The sequence below is a fragment of the Lepisosteus platostomus genome, chromosome 7, assembly GCF_059453375.1.
Source record: "Lepisosteus platostomus isolate fLepPlt1 chromosome 7, fLepPlt1.hap1, whole genome shotgun sequence".
NCBI lineage: Eukaryota > Metazoa > Chordata > Actinopteri > Semionotiformes > Lepisosteidae > Lepisosteus > Lepisosteus platostomus.
This window is the reverse complement of record NC_142617.1, coordinates 14,846,212-14,859,242: the sequence shown is the minus strand read 5'-3', so window position 1 is coordinate 14,859,242 and position 13,031 is coordinate 14,846,212. Positions and strand designations below refer to the sequence as shown.

The 13,031-nt window shown below is 39.7% G+C and overlaps 1 protein-coding gene across 2 annotated transcripts; it reads right to left on the bottom strand.

Moving 5' to 3' along the window:
• Window positions 1–1,350: 1,350 nt before the first annotated feature.
• On the bottom strand, window positions 1,351–12,892 carry rfc3 (replication factor C (activator 1) 3). Of its 2 annotated transcripts, none has more exons than XM_088639430.1 (9): window positions 12,648–12,892; window positions 12,255–12,392; window positions 11,204–11,271; window positions 10,662–10,759; window positions 10,223–10,404; window positions 7,241–7,377; window positions 4,056–4,154; window positions 2,722–2,791; window positions 1,351–1,713 (listed from the first exon to the last, which is right to left on the bottom strand). In XM_088639430.1, exons 1-9 carry the CDS (start codon window positions 12,732–12,734, stop codon window positions 1,522–1,524), a joined length of 1,071 nt encoding a protein of 356 aa, XP_088495556.1. In that variant the 5' UTR covers window positions 12,735–12,892; the 3' UTR covers window positions 1,351–1,521. The 2 variants fall into 2 exon arrangements, with proteins under 2 accessions (XP_088495556.1, XP_088495558.1); XM_088639432.1 differs by having other exon boundaries at window positions 12,803–12,885.
• Between the last annotated feature and the right edge of the window lie 139 nt (window positions 12,893–13,031).

The window sequence follows — 13,031 nt, the reverse complement described above, 5'->3', positions numbered from 1 at the left end:
GAAATCTTACTTTTGGTTGAGGAAAGTTGGATTTCCTCCAAGCCTCACACTAATAACAAGGGCAGTTTTCCATTAACATAAGGTTTCTTTTTCTTCAGAGTTCTAACCTGTTTTAATTGAGTTTGAACAGTGTGAGAGATTCTGTTGTTTTAAAGGCCTAGGGTACAAAACTGTGATTGCCATCATTATGGAAGTCTTCCACTGTCTGCTGTTCTCCTAAACTGACAGCTGCTTTACTTCTTCAGTCATATGCAATTATTGATATTCATATTAATGTTTATGGTATACTAAACTTGGTACCAAATAAAGAAGAAAAATACCTTTATATTGCCTTTTGCCAGTTGCTGAAAAATCCAATCACAAGTTGCAAACGCACCTCAAAGAGGTAAAAATCAAATGCTTTCCATGCTCAGTGTTGTAGCTTTTTGAATATGATTAGAAATGGGAATCCACTTTATTTTTCTTTCAACAGAGTATGGTATACTTTTTGAGTATTGAAATTTTAATGCAATAACCTTTTGTCATTGCAACCACATGGCATACATTATGCACGTATTAATTGGTTAAATCAGGACGCAACTCTCTATGAATGCACCTGTTCCTGATGAACCGGTTAATCAAAAGCCTGAAAGAAGGCAGCCTGTACAATCTAGTATACACAATGTCTAGGGCATCCTGAAGATATGTGATGCTGCAGTTCTCATTAGTCGGTTTTGTACAAACAATTTGGAGGAGCATTAGAATCTGGGGGTTTTGCAGCATTTAAAGGTTTTCCCCATCTGGCTTACCATCATTGTACAGTGCACAACAGCAATCTGCTAAAGATGGGTGTTTTTTAGAACAAGCATCAGACTTGCACTTTTGAGAACTCCCATCTACTCCTCCACCAGTGCAAATGCTGTATTTAAAGGTTCACTGCACTAAACACTTTTTGTTCATTAAGCATGAGTTCATGGAAAGGTGCTTTTAAATATTTAAGACTTTTGAGACAAAAGGAGAATGAATTAAAAATGGCAAATTCAGGAAACTTCTAATAAAATCTGTGTGACCTAAAATAAAACGATACTCAGAACTTTATCTCAGGGTTTAAATTAATGATGGCCTTATAGTTTATTTAATGGATCATTGCAAACTTCCATTTGGTTCCCGATACTCCACTGCCTACTTAGCACACAGGCCTCACATTTTCAAAATGTTATAATGACAATAATCTGGTTAAGATAAAGTGTCACTGCCACACAAAACCAAATACTACAGCAGTCTGAGAAGCTTACAGCTGTGTCAGCGGGCAAGCTGCTCAGGAACAATCAGAAGTTAACTGGACCTGAAGAAGATGCCACACCTAAAACGTTTTTATTTCTTTCATTTTTTATTTTCAGCGTTGAATTAACTTCTTGTTGCCAAACACTTCTCTGCCAGATTGTGTGCACAAGCACCACTCAAGGATGCAGGTTCAGCACTGTACATATGAACATTTGAAAAATGCACTATAAACAGGACAATTTTATACACTTAAACATCTCAAAACACCATGCCTTCAAGCCCATCCTCCATAAATTTCTTATAGATGGCCATGAATTTGGCCACAAAGGCTTCCAGATGATAAATGGCTTTGTTTCCAAGCTGCAGCCGGTGCTCATAGTAAGCAGCCATCTGTGCAACGTCAGCTTTCAGATGTCCATCACAGTTGCTCAGGAGCTCCGAGACCAAGCCCTGAAACAAGAGGCAAAAACGAACTGTCAAGATTCAAGACATTTGCATATATAATGGTGCAGGAACAATCAAGAACAAAATCATAATTAAAAAAAACCGAGAGAGTTAATTTGTGAAGAGGCATCTCCTCTATAGACAGTATAGGCTTAATAATACAGAAGGATTTAATCAGGATTAACCTTGACTTCATTTTACAACAAATGCATAATAACCTCTTCTACAACATTTGGTGCCTGTATGTTCTATTGGACACTGTGTCCAGTAACTGAACTGAAGTTTAGAAAAACAGAATTTAAAGAGTGTCTTTTTTTACAGACAAATGCCTCAATCACAAGGGGTCTGAGAGCCACACATGCAGAAAATGGTAGAGAACAAAGAGCCACTGAGTGGCACGGTGGCTCAGTGGTAAGTACTGCTGTCTCACACAGCTCAGGCTCTGGGTTCAATTCCTGGGGTTCTATCTGTGCGGAGTTTGCATGATCGCCCGATGTTCATGTGGGTTTCCTTCGGGTGCTTCGGTTTCCTCTCACAGTCCAAAGACATAACTTGTAAGTTATGTGGATTCGGGAAAAACGGGCCCCATTATGAGTCCCCTCCGATGGACTAGTGTCCTGTACAGGTTGTATCCTGTTTTATGCCCACTACTTGCCGGGATGGGCTCTGGCTCTGTACTGGATAAAGTGGTTAGAAAATGGATAGATGAGCAGCCTCTACTGACTTGTTGACCTAAAGAATACTCCTAGGTAAAGCAGAGCTCTACTTGGCTGAATTGAAGCTTAAGATGGCTGCCTGCTTTTCCACTCCATTTTCTTAAGCCAAAGTGGGATTCTAAGGAGAAGCTAACATTCCAAAAATTGAGCAACACTAATGAGTATGAAATTTGCTTGAGATTAGTCACTAATATGTTTTACTCATGCTTGAATGTGTACTCGTTGTCAGGAAATCTTGTATATCAAATGAATTAAAACCAGAAAAAAACATCAGACAGAAGGTAAACGAACACTGTACCTTGATGATGATTTCTGGAGGAATGCAGTGAGTGAGAAGCTCATACAGTCTTGCCCGGACTTCAAACAGTCTGAAATGAAGAGTGAAAAAAGACGTGAAGTCAAAAGACAAACCCCTTCCTCACTTACAGTACGTAAGGACTCTGTTCCACATGTCTTTCTGTAATCTGCTTTTTACACCAGTTGGTAGACACACTTTCTGTGCTGTGCATGATCAAGAAAGATCATTCACAACCTTTCTAAACAGAAATACTTCAAGAAAAACATTTTTAAATCCTATAGTCAAATTAAACACCAAATATAGCTTACACTTTAAAATATACAGAAATAAATGAAACACTGGAGTGAATTACCTTTTAAAGAGTGTATACTATAGGGTACACTTAATTATCATATACCATACTGCTAAGTTGTTAAAACTTCAATGTGGGTTATTCGCAGTATTCAGCAAAAAAGCATGAGGTAAAACAGCCTATGCATAAGAAATCAATACTGGGCATAAAATGGTGCCCTAGTGAAAGCTGGTGGTGACCACATTATGCTTACTCTAAGCTTTTCTATCTGTGGATGAACTCAGTACTTGTTCTTTTATATCTACTGCATATCATTTGCTGTACTTCAAAAATGTTATTATGGGATTTACAGGAGATTTGATGGAAAGTCGACCTTATGTCAAGACAAATGTAACCCAGGGAGCGGATGTATGCTGTATGATTAATTGAAATTTAAAATGTGAAACACCTTTTGTGCCTTTGAATGTGCCTGCTTTTTGCAAATGTTAAAAGATGAGTGGAACCACCTTAAAATGGAAATAACTATTTTCAATCTCAGACACTGTTCTGTCCACCACAGTATGTATGAAGTACAGCCAAAATGAAGTGAAAAATAGAACATGATTTGATCTAGACATTGTCTAATCAAACCTCATGCGCTTGCATCAGCTGATTTTTTCTTAAATGTTTCTGAAATGCGGTTACTGTAGGTCCACTGAGGGTGCCTCTGATTTGTCATGTTGCACACACAGCTACAGAATGTGTTTTTCCTTAAAAATTCAGGATGGGGAAAAAAACTCTCAACTTGTAGATCTCCATGCTGCAGAAACAGAAATACTAAAATTTCACCATCACCATCTCCCTTGATGATTTCTAGTCATATTAAAGTAGGTTCACATCTTGCACGAGAGAGAACAATTCCTAACAGTCTGTATCACTCTTTCTGTTTAGGCTGTGTAACTGGGATGTGCACTGAGCCATGGAAGGTAACAGATTAGGACCAGCATTAGAATAATCTGAAAGCCTGTTTTCCAGCCAGTTGAATGTCCAGCCCAGCGCTCACCTCTGTGGACTCTGCAGGCTGACAATGGCGTTGGCTGTCTCTCTCAGATAAACCTCCCAGTCTGTCTCAGGAATTTCCTGGTCCACAGAGAAGGGATACCTACACAAAACACAGGAGAGGTCAGCCAACTGTATAGCTTGTGTCTTCAACTCAGGAGCCTTCGGGGTCTCCTAAATTCTGTTCTACATACAGTACCTGATCTCTTAATCACCCGTTTTACACAATAAACTGAACACCCTTTCTTAAAGACACATACTGCATCCAGACTGGCACTTCTATGCCCAAAAACCCTTTTTCGACCAGCACAAACAACTGATAAGGGGAAAAATAAGAATCACATTGGAACTTTTAAACCTTTCCCCGGGGTTTCAAGTAGTTGAAGAGACCTTCTGTACTACACAGTGCCGAAAGACCCCCCGTCATTGTAAAACTGTGAAATTATTTTAATCTACAAATGTTTAGAATAAACAGGAAACAATAAACACTCACTCAAACTCCTGCACAAGACGCTAAACATCTATAATGTAAATGTAGAACCAAGGCTACAAAGCCCATTTTCTTTTACTCGGCTTTTGGAGCATATTTGACATAATCCATTACTTCAGATCACGCTACGAAAATACCAGCTGACCATACCGTCCATCCATCTGGAAAGAAGGCAATCAACACGAAGCAAAGATTTGATGACACACTCTAATGTGCTGTAATTTAATGAACTCAATCCATTCATCCATCAAGGACAGTCAGTTCTTTAAAGCAATCTGACACGGGGTTAAAGATAAAGAGGAAGACTTGCAGTCTGAAGATTCACTACAGGAACACTTTTGTTTCTTTCAATTAAGATTAAGAACAGGGATGTTCCATTCCACCGAGTGCTTTCATGCAAGTCAAAGGCTGCGAACCGTTTAGAATGGATCTATTTTTCCGATAACAAAAACACAGTAGACGTATTGCACTCAACAATCAGATCTATGCTGGGATCAAGAAAACTGGTTTTAGCATTCCTCTACATTCCTTTAGCATTCTAAAAGCTCACAACCTTTAATCCATTAGTTTAGAAAAATCTTAAGTGGCAGTGTTAGGTTATGGTTCTTTTTTTCCCCACTAAATAATAACTTGATATTCCAAAACTGCAAGATTCCTATATGAAATCATGTGTCATTTTGTTTTATAAATTCTAATACATCATATGCAATAATCAATTACATCTGAATGTATTCTCGTTTCTATAATTTATTTGTCTGGTTTTTTCATAGGTTTTCCATGATGTCAGGTCTTTCTACTAAGACTATTTTGGACGTTATTGAACAGTGCCATAAAAATAACATCTGAAGCAGGTTCTCAATACATACTACTGGGACACCTTCTGCAGAACCAAGTCAGCTACACATCATGCTTTATTGTCCATAAGTTAAATCACAACGGTGCTGCACTGATCTATTTCTGCCATTTCCCTTCCTCTGCTCCAGCATCCTGGAGCTCTTTCAGAAGCCGATTTTGAAAATGGACGTTACGTCAAAAATCAAGTGAAGAAACAAAAGCAAAGACATACTGCAATCCAGTAGTGACCAAAATGCAAATCTAAACGAAAGCAGCAGAACACCAAAATCACAGGGGGAAACCATCATATCCCTCTGGACAGAGCTGTTTTTCTTAACCATTTAGCTTATTCCAGCAAAGTCCAGAATAAAGCTCCCAATGGACCGTCAACCGGTGAAATGACCTCTCGGAGAAGCTTTTTGGTCGTCATTGGGGAGCTGTTATGAATACATTAATTCGTGGCCGATCGCTACAGGCAGCTTTTAATTAAACCCCCCTGTGAACTAACGCAGACCTCTGCATGCCAAGCTAGGTTATGAGTCAGTGGCCCCGCATATTCATGCAGAAATTAATATTTATACTGACATCTTCTATACGCCACACGATCAGGCCCCGGTCTCCCTGGCGAGCTCGTGTATCCGTGTTCCCTCTGAGAAAATCTGCACAAAAACGTTGCTACTAATTGGATTATCTTTTATGGAAATGACATTTATCACCCCCTCTGCAGGCATGCACAGACATTGATGGGCGTAACACACACAAAAAAATCATTCTGCGAGGACACTATGGCTAATATTCAGAACACAAACTCTCAGTCTCGCCGGTCCCACACAGCTCCACAGCCACAGTGGCAAACACCTTGGAGATACAGTAGATTGCGTTGTTTACCGAAATGAACATGCATATAACACATTGATCTCCGATGTGTCTTGGTTTAATTTTCCAAACGTCACTTCTCACTAAAGTCCCTGAGTAACAGTCCGAGTACTTCATGAATGCTGATCCTCCTGGAAAGGATGTGCTACAGTATGTGTGCACACATACTGTGTGTGCACCACCTTGTGGATACACACAAGATGTTCAGAATTTTCCTTAACTGAGGACAGCTTTTATCATTCACTTACATTCTACACAGTTTTCAAATAATTTAACACTTTGCAATAAAGATAAACTGCACCTCTGAAGTACAGTTGTATTTTGTGTCTTAACCGTGGCTAGTAAGTAAAATTAGCAATGGTCCCATGCCTTGGTCTTAAATTTTAATCCCCTTAAAAAATCTCCTTATGTGGTCCCTGACATGTCAAGAAAGACTAAAGTACTTCTGTATCAAGTTAGCAGCAACACGTGTTACCTCTGCGTATATAGTAATAATTGGTTATATTATAATAATAATAATAATAATAATAATAATAGGAACAGGTGAAGGTTCATTTCATGCTGAAAGGGAAAGAAAAGAAACCCAATGTTTGGGCTGTGAAGCCAGCATTGGAAAACAAGTTTGTGAATGTTAACTTCGGGTTGAAATGTTAACCAATATTAAATTTTTGATTTCAGACAAAATTTGCATTTTGTGTCTTCCTGTTTAAATATTGAAGTAGGCTTCATAGCCACGTTATTTCTCTTCTTTACATATCTGCATGTGACCAAGCTCCTTACTCGACTGCCAAGATATATAAGAGGGAGCAAACTATGTGTGCAACCCGAGATGCTGTGTGTGCATTAAGATGGGCCAAAACAGTCGACTCTGAAATCTGAATCCATCTAAAAAGCAGTGTAAAAAAGCCTGAGATGTTGTTTAACCCCCCAGATTGGATACTCTGTAGATGCCAGGTCACGTGAACAGGTATTGCTCCCCATGAACTCACTGTTGCACTCTGCAGGCTTCGCACATCAGCAGAGCTTTGCGAAGATTGCGCCCTGACTTCTCAGCAATTTGCTTTGCAAGCTCCCCAGGAAGGATCAGGCCTTCTTTCCTGCACACGCTGGTCAGAACACTGCATACCTTAAAAGAGAGAGAGTCACTCATTTTAGCAGGTACTGTATATCACCTGCAGCTGACAACTGGCATTCCACCGTAGCTACGCAGGTGTGAACCTGGCCAGTTCCTGGATGGGAGACCTCCTGGGAAAAACTAAGGTTGATGCTGGAAGAGGTGTTTATGGGACCAGCAGGGAGTGCTCACCCTGCAGCCTGTGTGGGTCCTAAGGCCCCAGTGTAGTGATGGGGATACTATACCGTTAAATGGTGCCGTCCTTACAATGAGATGTAAAATTAAGGTCCTGATTCTCTGTGGTCATTAAAAATCCCAGCTTCCTGGCCACATTTCTCCCTGGCCTTTACCAATCAAGGCCTCCTAATAATCTCCATCTGTGAACTGTCTTCATCACTCCATTATCCTACTAATTGCTGATGTGTGGTGAGCGTTCTGGCACACTTTGGCTGCTGTCACATCATCCAGATGGGGGGGATACACATTGGTGGTGGTGGAGGGATGTCCCCATTACCTGTAAAGCGCATTAAGGGATGTGTCCAGAAAAGCGCTACATAAGTGTAAGGAACTATTATTATTATTTTTGTTAGACCATTTAAAGCAGTGGTTCCCAATCCTGGTCCTGGTCCTGGTCCTGGTCCCTGAACTGAACTCTCAGTAACACAACCAAACCCTTCATTAAATTAATAATAATAAGATTAATTTGAACTGTTTGTTCCCAGCTCTTAAACATCTTGGGGCCGAGCTTTAACTTGTAATCTGTAAGTGAAATCAAATCCCCAGCTTGTGACTAGAAACAAAATGCAAAAATTCAACTGAACCTCTTAGATCAAGTCAGGCTCCAATAATCTAATGAAGGTGTGCTGGTGTGAAAACCAGCCGTAGATGTGTGGCTCTCCAGTACCACGATTGGGAATGACTGACTTACAGCCAGACCATGGGCAACGTGACAAAGAGAGGGAGCTCAACCTCATCCTTATTTATGTTTCAAAGAACAGACATCCAAACCAAAGAACTGAACAGAGTTAGGGAGAGTGGAGAAATTCTTACAACAGATTACAACAGATTTGTTTGTGGAGTGTTCTTTCATTTAAAAAAAATCATTCTGTACAGTTATGAAAGACGTAAGTGGAGATGTTTTGTAGAAAAGGGGGAATGCATGCAGAGCTGAGGTTTGTGATATCTGTGGTGTTCTGTTGTGTGACAGTGAAAGTGTATGGAGATCCAGACTTTACACTCCCTATTTTATTTTGTTTTATAACAACTGCTTTTCTGACTGAGAAGAAATAAAACTCATCACTGGAACCCCTCCCGCAATCCAGCCAATATTAGTGCTTCGCTATGAATCAAATCTATTACAAAGATCCCAAACAACTCCCAATAACTTCAAAAGAATTTATGTCCATACTGTAAATGCATCAAATTAGGCTCTGTAAACATTTCTGCTGGTAAAAAACTAGTAACATTAGAAAGTGTTATGTAACTGTACTTTGAAGGAGGACGGCATATTGAGAAGTCCGTCACACATAAAATTGCCAGGAAGTGAATCTTTCATAAAAACAGCCTCATCATCTTTTTGACAGCATTCATAATAGGAAGACTAAGTGAGAAATTGAGTCTATTGAATCTGCCAAATTAAACCCTCACAAAAGCACATGTACATTTTTATCAATACAGCATACATGTTTCCTTTCAGAATTACTACTCCTTTTATAGGGAGAAAAGGACACATACAGTACAACACTGCTTAAGGCTTTTCTCCATCTATAAAATGTAAAGGTTAAAAGCAGCAGCCTTAAGCTAAATGTTTTTCTGTCTGTTTGAATGCAGTGTGATAAGGCCACGAACCGTGTCATAGCACACAGTTTGCCAAGTCTCTCTCAGTAATTATCCACGCTACACTAACACGGCCCTGTCAGGCTGAACTGAGCTGAAATGGCACAATAAATACAAGCATGCTACTTTAGACATTTTATACACTTATATTATAAAATATATTGTAAAATAACACATTAGAGTTTAAAACGACCAAGAAACAAAAGGTTATTCTGTGTCACCAGGCACAGTTACTGTACACAACACATCACAATATGGTGTTGCAACACAAAGTTTACTGATGAAAGAAACACCAAGTTCAGTTGGCACTCTGCTATTGAATTAAAAATGTGTCTGGCGAAGCACTTTTTCAAGTTCTAAACAAGACATTGTGTTAATACTTGTTCACTGTCATGGAAATTAGAATTAAAAAAATCAGAAAGGCCTTAACATAGAGATTATTTGGCCCATTACGAGAACTAGATGTACTGGAAACAACCCTCCCCATATCAAGAGGGACCAAACTATTTGTGCGACCCAAGATGCTGTGTGTATTAAGAAGGGCTGAAACAGTCGACTCTGAATTTCTAATTCATTTATTCAATGAAATACCATTGAATCCCTGCAAATATTCAGGAGGCAGGTGGGAAAATTTGAGTACCCCAAGGCACAGACATTACACAGTGGGAACATGCAAACTCCACACAGACAGGCACCGGAAATGAAACCTGGAGCTGTGAGACAACTCTAACCACTGACTAGAGGTCCAGTGAAGTCAGAACAAGACGGCTCAGCTTAAAATAATAGCTATTTAATTTCTTCAGAGTTCGAAAGGCTCCCTTCCTTTTTATTAGGTTACAATACCCACTCAATCAAACAGACAGCAACTGAATCTAGGATCCTGGAGCTCTGGGGAAGTAATGGTTCACCACCAAGCTATCATGCCCAAGAAGGCGAAGTGTACTTCTGCCTCCAATTAGGCTGAGGCACAAACACCGATTTCCTACAGGCCTCGCCTCACAGGCTATAGCACGGCACCCACCTCTTCCACGCTCGGTAATGGCACTCGCACAGCCAGGCATCTACTCCTGATGGGAGCAATGACTTTAGAGGTGGAGTTGCAGCACAGTATCAGCCGGCAGGTCGCCATATACTTCTCCATCGTCCTTCGCAAAGCATGCTGGGCATCCTTTGTTAGCCTGTCCACTTCAGTCAGGAGCACCACTGTCCAAAAGATACATTTCTTGAAGTGAATTTTCGATTTTGAAAAAGAGAGGGTTTCGTTTAAAAGCTCTGATCCTTAAAACTACGATGGGTCTGCTGTAATTCTGAATTTAACCTGTCAACCACTGATAAGACCTTACAACTAATTTAATAAACTGCTTTAGAGAAGATTGCATTAAATTGTGCTATTTTTTTAACATCAAAGTGACAGAACTGGTCACCATCTCCGCTAACCAAGCACAGGCATCTCAATTTACCTTTGAATTCTCTTTGGGTGCTGGTCTGGATCTGCTGAGACTGTGCCACTGTTTTTATCAGTTCCTGGACAACCACACGGTCACTGTTCCCTGCGTCACTGCAAGACAACGTGTTTGGAGATTCAGGAAAGCACAGACATCTTTCTGGACTTTCTAAATTGGCACCAGTAGCAAACCTGAAAGCCTAACAAGAACACAGCGAGTTCACGAAGAGCCATCACTTAGGTACAAATCAAGCTCGTTAAGACAGCTGTTCCTTCATTCGAGCAATTGAGATTACTCTAGTGATTATGGACAGCAACAAGAAAAATACCACATATTATAAAATACAACATTCCGAAATTGGTTTTAAAGCTATGTCTATATTCCCTTAAGCAATTAATGGGAAGAAAACATATGCAACGCTTTACTTGTCCTCTCATTAACAATACTATTTGAAATTCACCTGCACTACACAGCAACCAATCTTCAAATACCATCAACAAACTCCTCAAAGCTACTTTAACTTCTGTCTCATGTTCCCTGCTCTCCAGATGGTTTACCTGGGATTGACCTCAAGGTGATAGTTGCTTGCTATTGTGTTGATCTCAATTTTCTTTTTTGAAGGAGCCTGCAAATGAAAGGGAAAAATAATTGGTCTGTCAGAACCAACCAGGAATATTTATGCACATGGATGTTTCTGTCATAACCATTAACATCTGGCATTAGAAAGACCCACTGCACACCATTTCTAATTAAGAATGGGACACAGCTTACTTCTGCTTTACATACAGTAGATGGCACGCCTGCAATCAGACTTTCAGATCAGGTCTAGAATTGCAGAAAGGTACTTTCCTGTCTGATCCAAAAGACTTTAATATGCTGAATCACACACAGCATGCCAATTCACAACACTCCCTATTAACTTGTGAAGAACACTGCTGTGAAGTACAATTTATCTACCCTTAGAATTCTGACTGAATTACATTCACAACGCAGTAAAATTCCTTTTGGCAATCTGACATTTTCAATTTCCAGATCAAAGAAGTATTTGGAGACTAGAAATAAATTGCACAGTGGATTAATCAATTTTAGGCTAGGAAGCTGCAACTTGCTGCCCTATAGTCCCAATAAAGTTATTATTTTAGGTCACCTTAAATCACCTGCTATTTAAAGATGAGGACCACATATTTTAGGAACAGATAATTTAAGCAGTCTGTGACCCTTAAGGGATCACTGGCCCCTGAAGGCACAAGGATGTGCTGGTTTTGGTTCCAAATGAACCCTAAATTACTAAATTGAACACATACCCTGTTTGACTGATCAGTTACATTTTTGAGGTCTTTACAACTAATGATGTAAAGGTTACTCATATGCCTAGCCGGACCGGGTCTAAGACCAGGGTTAGAGATCTGTTTATAGAAAAACATAGTTTAAATGCTTCCGACCCATTACTATCCATACTAAAACATGCAATTTATAAGTTTTACAATCTCAGGACTGACCTATTTTTATTGGCATAAAAGGGTGTTGCCCTTCAGTAGAGTATAAAAAGGTTTTATTGTTTTTTATTGTTAATTGTAAGAAAAGTCTATTTTTAATAGTAGTCCTTACTGTGATGGACTGATGTTCAATTCGGAGCTTTTCAACCCCGGCACCGTACAGCTCTCTCAGCAAGCACATAATCCGTGTTTTCTTTCCAGCTCCGGAGGGACCGTACACCATCAAATGGGGAAAGTCTCCCCCTTGCACCTGAAAAACACGCACAAATGGGTAAATATTCGCAAAGACCAAAGAGTGCAAGAGAACATAGATTTATTTGAAATAGTGGTTTAAAGAGCTGCTCTCAAATACTATTTATTTTTTCCCTAAATTGTTCCAGATCCTGTCATATTCTTCGCACCCTATCCGACAGTGTAGGTAAAGAATTCTTAGGAAAATGCGTGCAACTTTTCACGGTACAAAACTACAAAAAACACCCCCCCAAAACACAGGAGCAAGACTCACCAGGTTTTTAAACATGTTGGCCTGATCCTTGTGAAAATCCAACTTCGACAGAGAGGTCGGTCTGTATTTATCCACCCATAAACTCATTTCGCTGTAATTTATGAAGTAGTTTTATTAATAGTTTATATATATATATTCAAAGCACTGTAACTCACTTGCTTGTAATTACAAATACAGCTCGTCTTCCCGCGAACTAAACACAACCCGCGCTGTCAAAAGCAAGCCCACAACAAGAAGCGGATTGGGACAAACAGGACGAGGGAAACGCGAGTCCCAAAATGCGATAAAACCATCGCTTGAAGAGCGTTTGTGAAGGGTGAAGAAAATATACTTCAGATTTTAAGGATTTAAAGAATAAATTGGAAAATAATTATAATCTTTTCC

Bases quoted from the DNA above. Each gene is read 5' to 3' on its own strand.
- rfc3 (XM_088639430.1), bottom strand. From the start codon at position 12,734: ATGAGTTTATGGGTGGATAAATACAGACCGACCTCTCTGTCGAAGTTG. The intron at 11,272-12,254 runs GTAAGGACTACT...TTTCATTTGCAG, and splicing joins TTGAACATCAGTCCATCACA to GCTCCTTCAAAAAAGAAAAT. The intron at 4,155-7,240 runs GTGAGTTCATGG...TGTTTTGTGTAG, and splicing joins GAAGCCTGCAGAGTGCAACA to GTATCCCTTCTCTGTGGACC.